General features: G+C 32.3%; 2 protein-coding genes across 2 annotated transcripts; one reads left to right on the plus strand and one right to left on the minus strand.

The window, feature by feature from the left end:
* Positions 1-2,202: 2,202 nt before the first annotated feature.
* Positions 2,203-8,751, minus strand: ccdc51 (coiled-coil domain containing 51). Its single transcript, XM_028448030.1, has 7 exons — positions 8,654-8,751; positions 8,272-8,321; positions 7,748-7,913; positions 7,388-7,525; positions 7,146-7,310; positions 6,184-6,390; positions 2,203-3,478 (listed from the first exon to the last, which is right to left on the minus strand). The coding sequence occupies exons 2-7, from the start codon at positions 8,274-8,276 to the stop codon at positions 2,873-2,875; spliced, it is 1,287 nt and encodes a 428-aa protein (XP_028303831.1). The 5' UTR covers positions 8,277-8,321; positions 8,654-8,751; the 3' UTR covers positions 2,203-2,872.
* An 11-nt stretch (positions 8,752-8,762) lies between these two features.
* Positions 8,763-11,738, plus strand: tma7 (translation machinery associated 7 homolog). Its single transcript, XM_028448053.1, has 4 exons — positions 8,763-8,897; positions 9,925-9,980; positions 10,074-10,161; positions 11,502-11,738. Exons 1-4 carry the CDS (start codon positions 8,882-8,884, stop codon positions 11,534-11,536), a joined length of 195 nt encoding a protein of 64 aa, XP_028303854.1. The 5' UTR covers positions 8,763-8,881; the 3' UTR covers positions 11,537-11,738.
* Positions 11,739-19,217: the final 7,479 nt, after the last annotated feature.

Raw genomic sequence — 19,217 nt, forward strand, 5'->3', positions numbered from 1 at the left:
AGCTATGTTTTGACTACCGCTATTAGCAGAACTCACTCACACTCACACACACACACACACACACCTTCTGTTTGTCCCAAAAAAAAACCACTTTACAAAATAAAAGCTGTGTTTACATCTGAGCAGAAACCCTAAAGCAGAGAGAGAGAATCTTTGATCACAGTCGGGGCCAAAAAATAATGTTTGTCTGATTCTGGGGCCACGTTATGTCAATATTTAAAATAATGAGCAGGTGTGTGTGTGTTTTGCTGCTGTTGTGTGTGATTTATTGTCGTTTCCTGTATTTCTGTTCTCATTTTGTGTTATTTCAGTTATTTTTCTCGTCATTGTCTGTTTTTGGAGGAATCTTGATTATTTTAGTTGTTTTTTTATAGAGCATTCTGTTTATTGATGGAGTTAAAATGTGGGTTTACTTTGGGGCCGCACAAATTTAGTCCAAGGGCCACATATGGCCCCCGGGCCGCCCGTTGCCTAGGCCTATGCCCTAAAAGCTTGACTCCGCCTCATTCATCCAAACACTCATAATACCACTTACCATATCAGAGAAATCAATCACAATGATTGAATGATACACACTCCTCATAAACACATCTAACATAGATGGTTTATTGCTTTCATCAGCAGAAATTGTCCTCTTTAATTGAACTGATCAATAGATTTATACATTTAAAGCTTTCTGATTAAAAACTAATGTTAGATATAAACTATTTTCAGGGTCAGATAAATGTGTTTTTATCTCTTAATGTGAGACAAACCAAATGTTTTGACTCCAAACATCAGAATGTGTTGCTTTAGAACAGAGTGAATGTGAGAGAACGACTGCTGATGAAGGCTCTGTTGGTTCACACTAAGTTTAATACAGGTTTAAAAAGTGTTTCTTCTCCACAACTGCAGTTTGTTCATATTGACTTAATATTCTTATTGATTCTTTTTCTCTTTATTTAAAGTCTGTCAATAAATGATTGATTGATTAAAAAGAAGCAAAAAAAGAGAAAAAAACTCTGTTTCTCTGATCAATGAACATCTAATTAACTCCATCTTTGGTAAATACAGAAGAGGATTAGAGCCAATGGAAGAAAAAACACAAGGTCCAATATTTTATAAATGTTCTGAGTTAAAAATTAGAATTCTGTCATTAAAGTCAGGATTATGAAAATAAAGTCATAATTCAGAGTTTAAAATAGAAATTTTGTGATTAAAGTCATAATTTCACATTAAAATAGAACATTACTTTAACATAGTACAAGGTAGTAAATACATTTTTAATGTAATGCAAATTCAACGATTTGTGGGAACAATAATAATAAAGATAATTGAAATAAAAACCCTCGCTGAGATGTTAGTTATAATCATGTTTTTTCTTTATTATTCACTTTATTTTTTCTTTACATGTTTATTATTGTATATCTCTGTATTCAACATAATGAGTAATATCTGTGTACATATATATATATATATATATATGCATAAATTGTCTATTGAATATGCTGTACTCTACCTCTGTTATGTTATTATGTACGTATCAATAAAATAAATGAAATTAAAAACTTTATTAGCGGGAAAACAAACACCTTTGTGACGTGTTGACGGACCTTTATTCCCGCGCACCAGCAGCTGCGTCACTTCCTCTGAAGAAAACGAGCTGAAACTCTGGAAAATAAAACCAAAAATGTTCAACGACTCCTTCAAACATTAGCGGTTTGATTTATTAACGGTTTTTATTTGTTATGGAAGTTTGTTAAAGTTATACATATATGTGTGTGTGTGTCCTTTTGTGCTGATTTGATTTTAATCCTGATTCTGATTCTACAGTGATTATGATTTATTTTTTTTATCCAATCACAAGTTTAATCCTAAACTTATAGAAATATGTCACAGTTCTAAGAAACTGAACATCACATTCACTGATTTATTATGATTATTAATGTAGGAACAGGAGCTGGTCAACATGCTGGTAGTTATATCTATAGATATATAACTACCAGCATGTTGAACAAAAGAGAAGTCATAATGTCTTACAGTGAGAAGATCAGCCTCATTTTTCTGTCAAATTATTATTTTTCCCACTCTTGATAACAATGGAATGAATGAGTGATTACACACATTTTATAGAATCTTATTTTGTAAATAAGTGAATAAAAAAGTTTCTAGTTCAGCAGGTTTTTGTTTTTCTGTTTTTTTTTTTGGATCATGACCCCATTTTAAGGTTAAATCAGGCCTGGGTGATATGGACCAATATTCATATCTCTATATTTTTCCTCTAAATGGATATAGACAATATAAACCATTTATTTATCTATTTCAATAGTTTTAGAAGAAAAGGAGTTGACTTAAACACTTATTAATCTGTAATACTGACTAATAAATGATGTGATTTGACAGAGAAAAAAACATGTGGATGTTCTGTGTATGGACCATAGACATATGACACAGAGAGGGTTAAAATGTGAACTACAGACGGTTCTACAATCTCTGTGATTTGGGAGATCGTCGTCATGTTTTAATCCTTAATGATCTAATATCGTCAGATCACACCCTTAACACCCTAAAAAGGTTGGATACCTCTGCTTTAAATAAAAAAATTGTAAAAGTGCGGGAAGGAAAAACTGAATTAAAGGTCAACATATATTATTAGGAAACAGTTCAAGTATCATTAAACCTCAGTTTGTTCATAGAATGTTCCAAACATCTGCATTAATCATGATTTCACGTCATTACGTCACCTGACAGTACAGCACACATTCTGTTCTTTAATGTGATGTAAATATTTAGCATCAGTGCTACACAGTACTAGTCAACATCTGAACACTGGATGTTTAAAGTGAACCTGAGTTGGTCATGTGAGTACAGAGCTGATCTAACACCAATATGTCTACGCTGGTCCTCTGAGCAGCAGGTACACAGCACACACAGCGATGGCGGCGGCGCTGTAGCTAAACGCCGCGTTGTACAGCGTGTTGGTCCTCATTCTTTCTCCCAGCATGCTTTGCGTTTCCTCCAAACTTCTTAGGGCCGTCTCGGTTCCCGTCAGGTCACATCTTGCTGGTGTTTCTTTGAGTTCTGAACGCTGAGCTGAGGTTTCACGTTTAGCTTCCAGAAGCTTCTTCACCGTCACCAGTTCTCCCTGGACTCCTCCCAGTCCTCGCTCCAGCTGTTCCAGCTGTGGTTTCAGTGACTCCAGGTTGGTTTCTGTCCGTCTGCTGCTCTCGTTCAGCTCGGTTAGAGCCGACACAGAGACCACGGGACCAGGACCAGGACCAGGACCAGGACCAGGACTAGGACCAGGACCAGGACTAGGACCAGGACCAGGAGCGTCTGCCGCTGAGGCGCTAAAGGTGGCGCTAACGGCGTTCCTCAGGCTGTTGATGAGCGAGCGCAGCTCCTCCTGCTGAGAGCGGTGATTCCCAGCCTGCACCTTCAGAGCCTCTTGCAGGTTCTCTGGACCTTTCTGAGCCTCCAGCAGCAAACTCTTCAGTTCCTGAGGAAAGAGGAAAACCACGGTGAGTTTATAGGACCACGTTTACTCAATCATTCATTTAAACAACATATGATTCATATTTATCATTGAAGCTCATTTACATCTGATGTCCAACACAATAAAACAAACACATAAAAACATGTTGATATGTGACAATTAAAGAACGAGATCAATCACAATTGTAGAATACTTTTATAAATATACACTTATCTTTTTTTTTTGTTGTTGTTTTGTTCAAATCTTGTTGTCTTAACGTTTTTTTTTTCAGTCCTGTTTTTGTTTTTTTCATTTTTATCTGTTACTATTTCAAGGCACCTGCAAGCTCCTCCCACACACACTTACAGGAATCCCAAAATAGTAACAGATGAAACTGGAAAAACATAAATAATAATAATAGGATTTTTATAAGTGATTTTTTTTTTGTTTTGGGATTTTTTGTGGCCCTAATCCTCAGTATTATAGATATTACTGAATTACACAAAGTGAGTCATTAATTAATTAGGACAATAAAAATATATGTAATTTAAAAACACATTTAGAATAAGAAACATCTTTAATAATACACTATTGTATCCTAAGATTATGTGAGATATTAAGTATAATTTAAATACTTAGACTTAGTGAAAGTAACTGAAACATTCACATTTTTTTAAAGGAGACAATTATTCAAATCTTTATCTAATCAGGGAAACATTGAGTCACTTCCATTGAACACACCACGTTATCTAACGCTCTGTGTGTGCGCACATTGAATGAACAGCGTGATCTGACCGTGGGCCTCATGTCGTCAAAATGACTTTTAAACATCCTGAAACAGTTCACACTCATCATCACTAGTTAAAACTAAAAATTAATGCATATTTCACTCAATTATTCTCCCATATATGTTTAATTGTTTTTGTTTTTCTATGATGTTCTGGCTTAACTGGTGTCCATGTCAAATGGTGACCAATATGGTTGCTGTTGGTAACGCAGGGCTCTACACTAACTTTTCCACTGGTTGCACCTTTTTTTTAGCAGCATAGACATACATACTGATGAATAGTTGACTTAACTAACATACTGTAGTTTTGTATGAAGTAAAGATTGACAATGACTTGAGATATTTTTACTAAATGTTTAATGTTTTAGTGACAATATTAAGTTTTTCTGCAACAAGCAGTGGCTGAAATAACAGGTCATTTATTTTATATCATTTTAAAAGAATACGTAATTTTTTTTTTTTTTTAAATAACAGTAAAACATGTTACATGTATAATGTTTTTTATTTTACAGAAATGCTGTACATGAATTAATTTAACAGTAACATAACCAACTTATCATCTGCATTGTTTCACCACATGAATTAAATTCAGAGGGTCCAGCTCTGATAATGGGGTCTCCTAACCCTCTTCCTCTGGGAGAACCACAGCAGAACATCTGGCCCCTCAATGCTGGTTCTGATGAGGTCCTCCACATTATCAGTGTGAACACTGGCCCTCACTGGGCGCGTGTACTTCCTTTACTGTTGCCCTCAATATGAACGCACACTGTCCCTGAAGGGCTCGTCATACTTTCACGTGGCTCTGTTGGTGGAGCACTTATAACTTATGTTTGAGCAGTAACTCATAGTGGTTAGTGTGTAGTGTTGTTACTCAAGCTGCTATTCAGTTAAGCTAATTCGGTGACAGGATGTAGTAGCATATCTATATATTTCACAATAAAAGCAGCCTGCTGGTTTCGGCACTTAAAGGATTTATATATTGGCCAACGTTGTGTGATAATGATAAAAATGTAATTATTTATTATCCTAAGCCAGTAGCTACTTGACATGTGGACTCGTTTTACTCATTTGACTATTGTTTATTCTCAGAAGTGAATAATTAAGATTTACATTAATAAACCTGATCATTATTTTAATAAACCAGGTTGTATTATTTTCTGTAGTCATGTACTACTTGTTTTTCAGCCTGTTTGTGAACCGATAAGAGAATCGATAAAAAACAGATCGATAGCAGGAATCGATAAAGCACCAGAATCTCTAAATCCTTATCAATATACATCCTTAACCCACAGCCAAGTTAGTGCGTGAACGTGCACCGTCTCCTCACCCATACTGCAGACTGGGAGAGAGAGAGAGAGAAGTGCACTCTGTGGGGCGTGACGAGGCGCTCCGTCACAAAATAAAGTCACTCTACGCACTCGCACAGATGTGACCAGATGAAAGTTTCCACTCGTACTCACTGACAAGTATTTTTTCTCGAGCCCTGTAACGGTTATTAGTTTTTAACCTGAATGTGATCAGTGGTGTGAAAATAAGTCCAAACATGGTAAAATGGTAAATGGACATGATTTATATAGAGCTTTATCACCACTGAAACAGTCTCAAAGCTTTACATATCAGCTCATTCACCCAATCACTCTCACATTCACACACCAGTGGGACAGGACTGACATGCAAGGCGCTAGTCGACCACTGGGAGCAACTTAGGGTTCAGTGTCTTGCCCAAGGACACTTCGACACATAGTCAGGTACTGGGATCGAACCCCCAACCTCTCGATCAGAAGACGACCCACTACCACGGTCGCCCACACATGCTTTAGTAATTTAATCTGAGCCAATAAACGTTTTGATGAGTCACCAGCTGTAACGATCACCACTAGAAGTGATACACCACAGGAAGACTGCCCTCTGCCTCTCCACCTAACGTTGTTGTTGTTCTCACCTGCAGACGGATGCGGTTGATGTACGTGGATCCCATAACTCCGATCAGAGCTCCCAGTACAGAGCCAATCAAGGACCAGTTCTTGGTTCGTTCGGCCCTCGTTCTCTCCTTCTCGTGGCTCTCTCTCACGGCCGCAGAAAACAGAGCAAACTTCTCCCTCTCTGAGCCCTCGGCATGTTCGTACGCCGTACGGAGACGACGCTCCTCCTGCAGGACACGGGAGGGGAGTGTTTAAACCATGACTCAGCAGATAGGCTTGAATATAAACTACAAATCAACATTAACAATTCCATATGCTATGGAATTTAGACCATGACGCTGCAACATTTCTTATGTACGCTTCATTGCTATTTTGGGATTCAAACCATAAATCAGCAAAAAATATAACTTTGTGTAGACTGCCATTCCAACCATGCTGTGGAATTCAGACCATGACGCTGCCACATTGCTAGCGTTGGCTTCGTCACTCGCCATGATTCAACACTATATTGGGATTCAAACCATTAATCAGCAAAAATACCCTTAAGTGTGTAACAATAGTCATGTAGACTGTGCCATCCCGACTATGACTCGACAATAATGCTCAGGTAGCTTCTGATGTATAAACGATGACTCAGCAATAATAATTCCATGTGCTGTGGAATTTAGACCATGACGCTGCCAGCTTTGTTGAATTGACTATATCATTCACCATGATTCAACACTATATTAAGTTTCAAATGATGAATCAGCAAAAATAATGAGTGTAACAACATTCGTGTACACTGTGCCATTCCGATTATGACTCAGCAACAATGCTCAGGTGGGTTCTTGTGTATTAATGATGGCTCACACGCTTTGGTTTCCAAACCACGACTCAGCTACATGACTTGTCTACACTGACAGAGGCGCGGATATGTTTTTTTAGTGGGTGGAGCTTTGTGGAGTTGCTGGTGAATGACCTTGGGTTGCCCTCCACTGACCTGCAGCAGCCTGTGCTCCAGCGTAGCTAGCTCCAGGTAGTGAGCCTCCTCTCTGGAGACCCTGTCCAGCCGAGCTCGAACCTCCTTCAGTCGCACCTGCAGTGCCTCCAGGCTGCTGTGGGCGTCGCTCACCATCCCCCTGGACACCATAAACGCCGACTCAGCCTGGAGGAGATGAACACGCCATCAGGTCACCTAACCCGGCAAGAAGCACAGAACTGAGGAACGTCTCGTCCGCTCACCTCCGTCACTTTGGTCTGAGCCTCACGGACTTCGTTCAGACCAACGAAGCCTTCGTAACGCTCCCACCAGTGGTTGATGGTGGCTGAGGCTGTCTGAGCCGACCTTTGACCCCACTGATGACCCAACTGAACAGCAGTCTAAATCACACACGCACACAGTGAGGGAGAATTAAATATAATGACTCATCAATTTAAACAACTATGTCTAATAACGACAACACATTACAGACTGTAAATGTTCTTCTTCCTCTGAGACTGAAGGACCTCCACACAGTCCCACATGTTTGGGTTAGCTTAGCATGTAGCGGTGCTGGGGCAGCAGGGTCAAAGGTTAAAGTGTTATGTATGACTCGTGTGTACCTGTAGAGCAGCCAAGGCACGCTCCTTCATCACCTCTCCTTTGTTGTGCGGAGGCCGACTATTGGGCTCACTGTTAGCGTTAGCGCTGTAGCCTCGGAACAACGAGAATTTGAGGCACGTGGAGGATGAGCCATGAGCCCAGAGGTAGGCCGGAGCTCCTCGGTACCTGCAACAATAGGGAAACACTTTACGATTCACAGAATAATAAAATAAATGATTAGCACAGTAGCAACATTTGCTGTGATGTAATTGTCTCCAGACTTTATCTTTAAATTACACTATAATTATAAATTAATTTAACTGAACATTACATTTGAAAATTCTTTATTTAAAATTAAAGAATAAAATTAAGAAATATATTTTCAAACACTTTAAAACTTTCAAGATAACAAAAAACATGTACATTGTAAAAACGTGTCTATATTGATGTACGAGCAAAGAAAATCTTTTTACGCTCAAACAGGAAGCAAACATGTTGGTTACACGAACATGACTTAAAACGTTTAAACATGTTAGAGAATTACCTCATTGAGACAAAACAGGAGCCAGAACTTCACCAATGCAAGTGTAAAACCTTAAAAAAACAGAAAAAGTGTTTTATATTAATTCTACTTCTCTAACGAGCTGCTGCACACGATCATCGGTTTCAAATATTGACAAGATCACAACATTTTCACTCCTAATAAACTACTTTGAAAGCAAATGACATGTACTTCATCTAATTTGAATTATTATTATTTATATCATAGATCTGACATGTATTATTTATTGATCTTCCAAGGTGATCTGTTAGCCGCAAACTTCACGGGTGAAGCTAAAAAAAATCTCCCTTTAACCTTGTATTAAAAAATGCCGTCGGTAAATTTAGTTTAAGCTTAACGTTTCTCTAAACTCACACATATTTACCTGCTTTTTAAACGCAGTCTGCACCGATAAATAAAGTTTCTTTGACGTTAGCTCGCCTTCATCCTCATGTAAAGTGTTTTCTGTTCAGGCACATCAGGGGCAGCTTCCTCCGGTTCAGAGTTCATCAGGGTCCTGACGGCGCGGATTTTAGACAGGCAGTTCTGTGCCGCGTGTGTGACGATTAAACGTGGTTTTCTGTGTTCAAACATCGATTAAACTTCAACAAAAATGTCCGGAAGAGAAGGTGAGAGGTTTGTTTTCTCTGACGCTCCCGATGTTTGCTGCTATTTTTTATTTTAATGCTGTGACTCGCCTTCAATTAGCGGCTAACGTTAGCAGCCACACAGCGACCCGTCCATGGCTAAACTATCGCTAAAATGCGCGTTTTTTTAAATTCTTTATTTGATATAAAATTAATTTTGATAATCTGGTAAATCAGCCTGGTATATGTGTAGATGAACCATTTTATATCAAAGCTACTGAACCGTAAACACCAGATAACCAGACACTTTCTGCTCAGGTTAGCGTAGCGAAAAATCGTGTCAATAAAATGTATGATTGGTATTAAATGATAAATGATATTTACGTCACGGAAAGACTGACGTTTTCTTTAAAGGTGCACTTAAAGAAATAAGGTGGTAAAAAGGTTGTGATTGAACGTTGGTCCTTAAAAGCCACGCTTGGTTCTATTAACCATCGATTTATTATAGACTTTACAGGACAATAGAGTTGTGAGCATCATCTTTATGAATAGATGAGTCAGGATGAAAGCTTTTTATTTTTTTAGGCTCAGAAATGTTTAGATTTGTTTAAAATGTTCTTAAAAATGAAAGGGAGAAGAGTTATGTTATATATGTATACAGAGGTATTGTGACATTGAAATGTTTTACATTTGATAAGATGTTGGACTATGTAAAATATATTATATGAAATGCAGGGTAGCACAAAACTAGCAATTGTAATCTGTAAATACAGTATAGGTCCGTTTAAAAAAACTAACTGGTGTATTGTAATGTTTGGATTTATCCTGTGATTTCAGAGTTAATAAAACAATAGTTAGAACATTCACTGTTTTTATTCTTTAAAAAGGGGAAAAAGGTAAAATTATAACTTGAAAACTACAAATAAAATAAAGATTGCTTTTAAGTATTAAGTGATACAAATTTTAAGAAAATATTTCTCTATCAGAATAAATCAAACTTGTTGGAAGGGTTTTTTAAATGTTGCGGAAATTATGTTGAATATTTTAATGATCTGTTTTGTTTCCTCAGGAGGAAAAAAGAAACCTCTGAAAGCTCCAAAGAAACAGTCCAAAGACGAGGACGAGGTACGAATAACCAGAGCGAACGTTTTAAACCTGGACCTTTTATGGAATAAACCTCAAACTTAAACACAAACGTCTGTCTGTTTGTCTGTCTAGGATGACATGGCTTTTAAGCAGAAGCAGAAGGAGGAACAGAAGGCTATGGAGGCACTGAAGGCTAGAGCTTCAGGAAAGGGACCGCTGGGTAAATACGCTAACGTCACAGTTAGGCTAACACGCTAATGTCACAGTTAGGCTAACGTGCTAACGTCACAGTTAGGCTAACGCGCTAGCGTCACAGCGAGGCTAACGCGCTAGCGTCACAGCGAGGCTAACGCGCTAGCGTCACAGCGAGGCTAACGCGCTAGCGTCACAGCGAGGCTAACGCGCTAGCGTCACAGCTAGGCTAACGTGCTAACACTTGGCTTTAGGAGCCGTTGTTTCTGTCCCACAGTGCAGGATTAATGACTTCATAATTTAACTAAAGTTAGTCAGATTTAATGACAAAGGCAGCGCTTTAGGTTTGACTAATATTATCCAGTGTCGCAAAGGAGCAGAAAACTTCTGGTAGCGTCCACATGAAGCTCTGGAATTTTGGGAACATTGAAGAATAAAAACTTCTAATGGGAATTAATTACACGAAATCAGACAATGGCTACAGTCTATCTTAGCTTTTATTAACGTCCCTGTTATTTAGTTTAATAACGTTAAATTCTCATGAAAGGTTTTCAACAAGGAAAACTCTTGTTTCTTCCAAAACGTTTGATATAAATCAGTTGGTTTTTTAACTACATCTGTCCATAAGGCTTTTAAATTTATATTTTATACATCCATGTTATAAAAATGATTATTTGGGGTATAGATCACTACTTGTTTGCGTTAAAATGAAAGATGTGATGATAGGGCTGGAAGCATACACTCAACCACCCATTTGATTCAAATCCTTATTTTTTATTTTTTAAACCTCAAATCAAATATTGGAATATAATGATGCACTTAACTTTGGAGGAAAAAAAACAGATTAATCTCTATTTTTGAACAGTTTGAACTCATAAACCAAAATAAACTGCACATTTCTTCATTTAACAACTGGAAAAAGTTGAACAAAAATCTATTTTTAGCTGATTCAGGATATATATATATCTATACATACAGCGGAGCGATAACCAGCAGCGCTATCTAGACGTTAGATCTCTAGAAATGCTACGCTAACACGATATCTGTAAATGCTACGCAAACACTCTGTAAATGCTAACACGTAGCATAGCATAAAGAGTACAAGTTTGTTCTTGTCTGATTGAGCTCCAACATGAAACAAAAAAAAATCCTGCTTTGGTTTGTAGCTGATAGTGAGGTGACGAAAGGTTAGCATAGCATGCTAGCAGCAGCAGCTCTAAATATGTGAAATTATGACGACAAAGTTTTTAAAAAGGACCAAAATTACCCTGACTTTCATGGTGACATTTTAGCACTCATTTATTCTGAGTTTGTTGCTTTTTATTTATTTTAGTGTGTTTTTAAAAACTCTCCTTTTCTGTCCACCAGCGGGAACCGGCATCAAGAAATCAGGCAAAAAGTGAAATGAAGACGTTTTCCTCTCCTGTGATTCCAACCTTCAGTGTTTTCTTCTTCTTTTAACATTAAAACCCAAACAGAGTTGGTTTTCAATCACTGGTTTATGTTTAACACATTCTTCCCATGTTTAAATGTCAGCCCTGCTTTACTTTCTTTGATGTTGTGAAGATTTAATAAAGAATAAACATGATGGAACTTTTGTAATCACTGCTTGTTGCTCTTTTTTTATTTGGTAGGATTTTTAAAGTTTTATTTTGAAAGGGTTTTCTGCATCATCTGTGCTGTAAAGTTGATAAAACACTGGTAATTGAATGCATAATTACAGAGTTGACAGACTTAAATTATCCTTGTTCAATCAGAATCAGAAGACGTTATCTCTGAAGGGTAATTCAGTTTGCAGTAGTGCGTTGGGTTGTAGCTAGAACATTACACACACGTCCACATTTCATCTTGTCAGATTGTAATTATGGTGACCGATATTATTTTTATAATTAAAAAAACAATTTTTCCCCTGTAAATCAATCACAATTACTGCGCATATAGTAAATAAATCCATTAAATGTAACCTTTCTTAGCTTCCTGTTAGCATCTCTAATGCTAACGGGTCAGTTTGACCCATGTCTTAAATCAGCTGTAAAATACAAAAGTAAATAAGATCTATCATCTAATTAAATTCTCATCTCTTTGTTACATCGTTAGGCTTCCTAATCAATGATATTAGTATTAATATTTTTGGTGTATAACCTTATCTCAGAAAAAAACATTCTAAAAAGTTTGAAATAGCCACGTTATAGTAAAGCCTTACTATAAACTTATCTTAGCAAAGAAAAATTAAAGCTTTTTTCCATTTTTATGCCTTACCTCCAAAAAATACTTAATATATATATATATATTATGCCTTGCCTCCACAAACATGTTTTTTCCAAAAAAAATTCTATTTTTATGCTTTACTATAGCCCAACTTCCAAATTTATATATATATAAAATATTTAAAAAAAATTACGTTTTTTCTATTTTGATGCCTTACCTAAAAAAAAAAAAATCAAAAACAATCTATTTTTATGCCTTACTATAGCCTTACTTTCAAAAAATATTTTTTCAAAAATTTTGTATTTTTATGCCTTACTATAGCTTACCTCCAAAAAATTTTTTTTTTTAATTTTCAATATGTATGCCTTCCACAAAATAATTTTTTTAATATGTTCTGTTTTTTGCATTACTATAGCCTTACTTTAAAAAATATATACTTACTTTAGCCATACCTCCACATAAAGATTTTTTCAAATTTCTTTTCTATTTTTATGGCCTACTGTAGCCTTACCTCAAAAAATATGAATTTTTTTTAAAATTTCTATTTTTATGCCCTACCTCCAAAAAGATATATATATATTTTTAAAAATCTTTGTTATGCCCTACTATAGCCTTAAATCCCAAAAATATATATATTTTTAAAATTTTTCTATTTTTATGCTTTACGATAGCCTAATCTCCAAAAAGATATACTTTTTTTTCATTTCTATTTTTATGCCTTACAATAGCCTTACCTACAAAAAGATATATATATATTTGAAAAAATCTTTTTTATGCCTTACCTCGAAAAAAAAAATATTTTTTAATTTTTCTATTTTTATGCCCTGGGGTTAGCTTATCTCCAAAAAAATATTTTTAAAAAATGGGCTTTTTTTATGCCTTACTATAGCCGCATCTCCACAAAAATCCATCCATCCATCCATTTTCATACCCGCTTATTCCCGTTTAACAGGGTCGCGGGGATCTGCCGGCTCTCATAGGGCGCTGGGCGGGGGTACACCCTGGACAGGGCGCCAGTCCATCACAGTCCATTCACTTTCTCATTCACTCCTATGGGCAATTTACAGACTCCAATCAACCTTAGTCATGTTTTTGGATTGTGGGAGGAAGCCGGAGTACCCGGAGGAAACCCACGCAGCACGGGGAGAACATGCAAACTCCACACAGAAAGGACCCAAGTCCACCCCAGGGCTTGAACCCAGAACCTTCTTGCTGTGGGGCGGACGTGCTAACCACTAACCCACCGTGCGCCCCTCCGCAAAAACAATTTCTTTAAATTTCTATTTTTATGCCTTACTATAGCCTTACCACCAAAAAAATATTTTTTTTTAAAATTTTTCTATATTTATGCCTTACTACAGCCTTACCTCCAAAATTTTTTTTTGTAAATTTCTATTTTTATGCCTTATGTGCATTATATTTGCAGTAGATTTTAGGGTCTAATGATGGTCCTAACTCAATTTTTTTTTTTGGGAATTTTTTTGAAAAAAATGCCTTGCTATAGCCTTACTTTTTATTTTGGGTGATTTTTGTTTTTCGTAATTTTTTGTGACTTATAGCCTTTTTAGCCTTACTTAATTTTTTTTAAAAATTCTATTTTTGTGCCTAACCTCCAAAAAATTAATTTTTAAAAAAATTTTTTTTTATGGCCTTACTATAGCCTTACCTCCAAAAAGATTATTTTTTTAAAAAAAATTCTATTTTTATGCCTTACGATATATAGCCTTATCTCCATAATTTTTTTTTTTTTTTTTTATGCCTTACTATAGCCTTCTCTCCAAAAATAAATGCTTTTTTTCATTTCTATTTTTATGCCTTACTATAGCCTTACCTACGAAAAGATATTCATATTTAAAAAAAAAAAAAAAATCTATTTTTATGCCCTACTATAGCCTTATCTCCAAAAAATTATTTTTTTTAAAAAAAAAATTATTTTTATGCCTTCCTATAGCCTCATCTCCACAAAAATATTTTTTTTAAATATTTTTTTTTTTAATGCTTTACTATAAGCCATACCACCAAAAAATAATTTTTTTAAACAAAATTCTGTTTTTATGCCTTACTATAGCCTTACCTCCAAAAAGATTTATTTTTTTTAAAAAAATCTATTTTTATGCCTTACAATATATAGCCTTATCTCCATAAAAAAAAAATTAATTTTTATTTTTATGCCTTACTATAGCCTTACCTCCAAAAAATATTTTTCTAAATCATTCTACTTTTATGCCTTATACTATAGCCTTACCTCCAAAAAAAAAAATTCATTTTTCTAATTTTATCCCTTACTATAGCCTTATCTCCAAAAATAAATATATATATATATATATATATATATATCTTAAATATATCTTAAATTTCTATTTTTATGCCTTACTATAGCCTTACCTACAAAAAGATATACATTTAAAACAAAAAAAAAAATCTATTTTTATGCCCTTTTTTTTTTGTAAATTTCTATTTTTATGCCTTACCTCCAAAAAGATATATATATTTTTAAAAAAAAAATCTTTTTTATGCCTTACTTTAGCCATACCTCTACAAAAATTATTTTTTGAAATATTTTTTTTTTTCATGCTTTACTATAGCCTTATCTCCAAAAATAAATATATATATATATATATATATATCTTAAATATATCTTAAATTTCTATTTTTATGCCTTACTATAGCCTTACCTACAAAAAGATATACATTTAAAACAAAAAAAAAATCTATTTTTATGCCCTTTTTTTTTTGTAAATTTCTATTTTTATGCCTTACCTCCAAAAAGATATATATATTTTTAAAAAAAAAATCTTTTTTATGCCTTACTATAGCCATACCTCTACAAAAATTATTTTTTTAAATATTTCTACTTTAATGCCTTATACTATAGCCTTACCTCCAAAAAAAAAAAAAAAAAAAATATATATATATATATCTTAAATTTCTATTTTTATGCCTTACTATAGCCTTATCGCCAAAAAAATTTTTTTTTTAATTCTATTTTTATGCCCTACTATAGCCTTACCACCAAAATTTTTTTTTTTTTTTTTTTTTTGGAAATTTCTATTTTTATGCCTTACCTCCAAAAAATTAATTTTTAAAAAATGTTCTGTTTTTATGCCTTATACTATAGCCTTACCTCCAAAAAAAAAAAAAAAAAATATATATATATATATATATACATATATATATAATTTATATATATATATCTTAAATTTCTATTTTTATTTCTTACTATAACCTTACCTACAAAAAGATATACATATTTTTTTTAAATCTATTTTTATGCCCTACTGTAGCCTTACCACCAAAAATTTTTTTTTTTTGGTAAATTTTTATTTTTATGCCTTACCTCCAAAAAGATATATATATTTTTTTTAAAAAAATCTTTTTTATGCCTTACTTTAGCCATACCTCTACAAAAATTATTTTTTGAAATATTTTTTTTTTTCATGCTTTACTATAGCCTTACCTCCAAAAAAAAAAAAAAAAAAATTTCATTTTTCTAAGTTTATCCCCTACTATAGCCTTATCTCCAAAAAAAAAAATATATATATATATATATATTTCTTAATTTTCTATTTTTATGCCTTACTATAGCCATACCTATACAAAAATTATTTTTTTAAATATTTTTTTTTCATGCTTTACTATAGCCTTACCTCCAAAAAAAAAAAAAAAAAAAAAATTCATTTTTCTAAGTTTATCCCTTACTATAGCCTTATCTCCAAAAAAAAAAAAATATATATATATATATATATATATTTCTTAATTTTCTATTTTTATGCCCTACTATAGCCTTACCACCAAATTTTTTTTTTTTTTTTTTTTTGTTAATTTCTATTTTTAGGCCGTACCTCCAAAAAGATATATATACTTTTTTTAAAAAAAAATTAATTTTAAAAAAATGTTCTGTTTTTATACCTTACTATAGCCTTACCGCCACAAAAAATACATTTTTAAAAAAAATTCTATTTTCATGCTTTACTATAGCCTTACCTCCAAAAAAAATATTTTTTTAAAAAAATCTATTTTTATGCCATACTATAGCCATAGCACCAAAAAATATTTTTTTTAAACCAAATTCTGTTTTTATGCCTGACTATAGCCATACCTCCAAAAAAAATTTATTTTTATGCCTTACTCTAGCCTTACCTACAAAAAGATTTTTTTTTTTTTTTAAAAAAAATTCTATTTAAAGCCTTACGATATATAGCCTTATCTCCATAAAAAAAAAAATATTTTTATTTTTATGCCTTACAATAGCCTTACCTCCAAAAAATATTTTTCTAAATATTTCTACTTTTATGCCTTATACTATAGCTTTACCTCCAAAAAAAAAAAAAAAAAAAAAAAAAAAAAAAAAAAATTCATTTTTCTAATTTTATCCCTTACTATAGCCTTATCTCCAATATATATATATATTAAATTTTTATTTTTATGCCTTACTATAGCCTTACCTACAAAAAGATATACATATTTAAAAAAAAAAAAAAAAATCTATTTTCATGCCCTACTATAGCCTTACCACCAAATTTTTTTTTTTTTTGTAAATTTCTATTTTTATGCCTTACCTCCAAAAAGATATATATATTTTTTAAAAAATCTTTTTTATGCCTTACTATAGCCATACCTCTACAAAAATTATTTTTTTAAATATTTTTTTTTCATGCTTTACTATAGCCTTACCTCCAAAAATAAATATATATATTTATATATATATCTTAAATTTCTATTTTTATGCCTTACTATAGCCTTACCTCCAAAAAAAAAAAAATTTAAAAAAAAAATTAATTTTTCAAATTTTATCCCTTACTATAGACTTATCTCCAAAATAAATATATATATATATCTTAAATTTCTATTTTTATGCCTTACTATAGCCTTACCGACAAAAAGATATACATATTTAAAAAAAAAAAAAAAAATCTATTTTTATGCCGTACTATAGCCTTACCACCAAAATTTTTTTTTTTTGTAAATTTCTATTTTTATGCCTTACCTCCAAAAAGATATATATATTTTTTAAAAAATCTTTTTTATGCCTTACTATAGCCATACCTCTACAAAAAAAATATTTTAAAATATTTTTTTTTCATGCTTTACTATAGACTTACCTCCAAAAAATATTTTTCTAAATATTTCTAATTTTATCCCTTACTATAGCCTTATCTCCAAAAAAAAAAAAATATATATATATATATCTTAAATTTCTATTTTTATGCCTTACTATAGCCTTACCTACAAAAAGATATACATTTTTTTTTTTAATTCTATTTTTATGCCCTACTATAGCCTTACCACCAAAAATTTTTTTTTTTTGTAAATTTATATTTTTATGCCTTACCTCCAAAAATTTATATGTTTTTAAAAAAAATATTTTTTATGCCTTACTTTAGCCTTACCTCCAAAAAATAAATTTTTTAAAAATGTTTTGTTTTTATGCCTTACCATAGCCTTACCGCCACAAAAAATAAATTTTTTAAAAAAATTCTATTTTCATGCTTTACTATAGCCTTACCTCCAAAAAAAATATTTTTTTTAAAAAATCTATTTTTATGCCTTACTATAGCCATACCTCCAAAAAAAAAATTTATTTTTTTTTAAATTTTCTTTGTATGCCTTACTATGCCTTATCTCCAAAAAATAATTTTTTTTTAAAAAAAATTGTTTTTCTGCCTTACTATAGCCTCATCTCCACAAAATAAATTTCTTTGAATAATTTTATTTTCATACTTTACTATAGCCTTACCTCCAAAAAAATATATTTTTTTTAAATTTTTCCATTTTTATGCCTTACCTCCAAAAAGATATATATATATTTTTTAATTCTAATTTTATGCCTTATGATATATATATCCTTATCTCCATAAAAAAAAATATTTTTTTAAACAAAATTCTGTTTTTTTGCCTTACTATAGCCTTACCTACACCAAAATTATATATTTTTTAAATTTTCTGTTTTTATGCCTTACCTCCACAAAATCTTTTTTTATGCTTTATTATAGCCATACCTCCAAAACTATATATTTTAAAAAAAAAATCTTTTTAATGCCTTACTTTAGCTTTACATCCAAAAAGATATATTTTTTGTAAAAAAAATTTTTTATGCCTTACTATAGCCATATCTCCACAAAAAATATTTAATTTTTTTTCTATTTTAATGCATTACTAATGTATGCCTTACATACATTTTTTAATATATATATATATGTGTGTGTGTGATTTTATGCATTACTATAGCTTACCTCTAAAAAGTATTTTTTCAAAAAATATTTTCTATTTATTCTTGACTTTAGCCTTATGTCAAAAAAAAAATCTAAATTTTTCTATTTTAATGCATTACTATAGCCTTATCTCCAAAAAAGAGTTTGCAAAAATATTTATATTTTTTCTGCCTTACCTCCACAATATTTTTTTTTTATTTTTACTTTAGCCTCACATGAAAAAAATCAAGCCTTTTTTCAAAATTTATGTCTTACATATATTTTTTCAAATATATGTTACTATAGTCTAACTGCAAAAAAAGATATTTTCAAAATGTTTTTTTTCTTTATATATACAGTATACATCTCCAAAGATTTTTTAAATTTTTTTTGTTTTTTTTTTATGCATTACTATAGCCTTACTTTAAAAAGTTATATTTATTAATACCTTCCAAAAAAAAAAATTCTAATTTTTTTATTTTATGTTTTTATTCCTTACTTTATCCTTACGTTAAAAAAAAACCCAAAAGTTTTTACTATATCCTTACCTTCAAAAAATAAATATTTTTTTAAATATCCACATGTTTTTATGCATTATTACTGTATAGCCATTAATGTTTAAATATAGATGTGACGAGTGAAGCTGAGCATCCATTACATCAGCATCTAAATAAAGAAACACTGA

The sequence above is a fragment of the Gouania willdenowi genome, chromosome 5 (genome assembly GCF_900634775.1).
Source record: "Gouania willdenowi chromosome 5, fGouWil2.1, whole genome shotgun sequence".
In the NCBI taxonomy this organism is placed as follows: Eukaryota; Metazoa; Chordata; class Actinopteri; order Blenniiformes; family Gobiesocidae; genus Gouania; species Gouania willdenowi.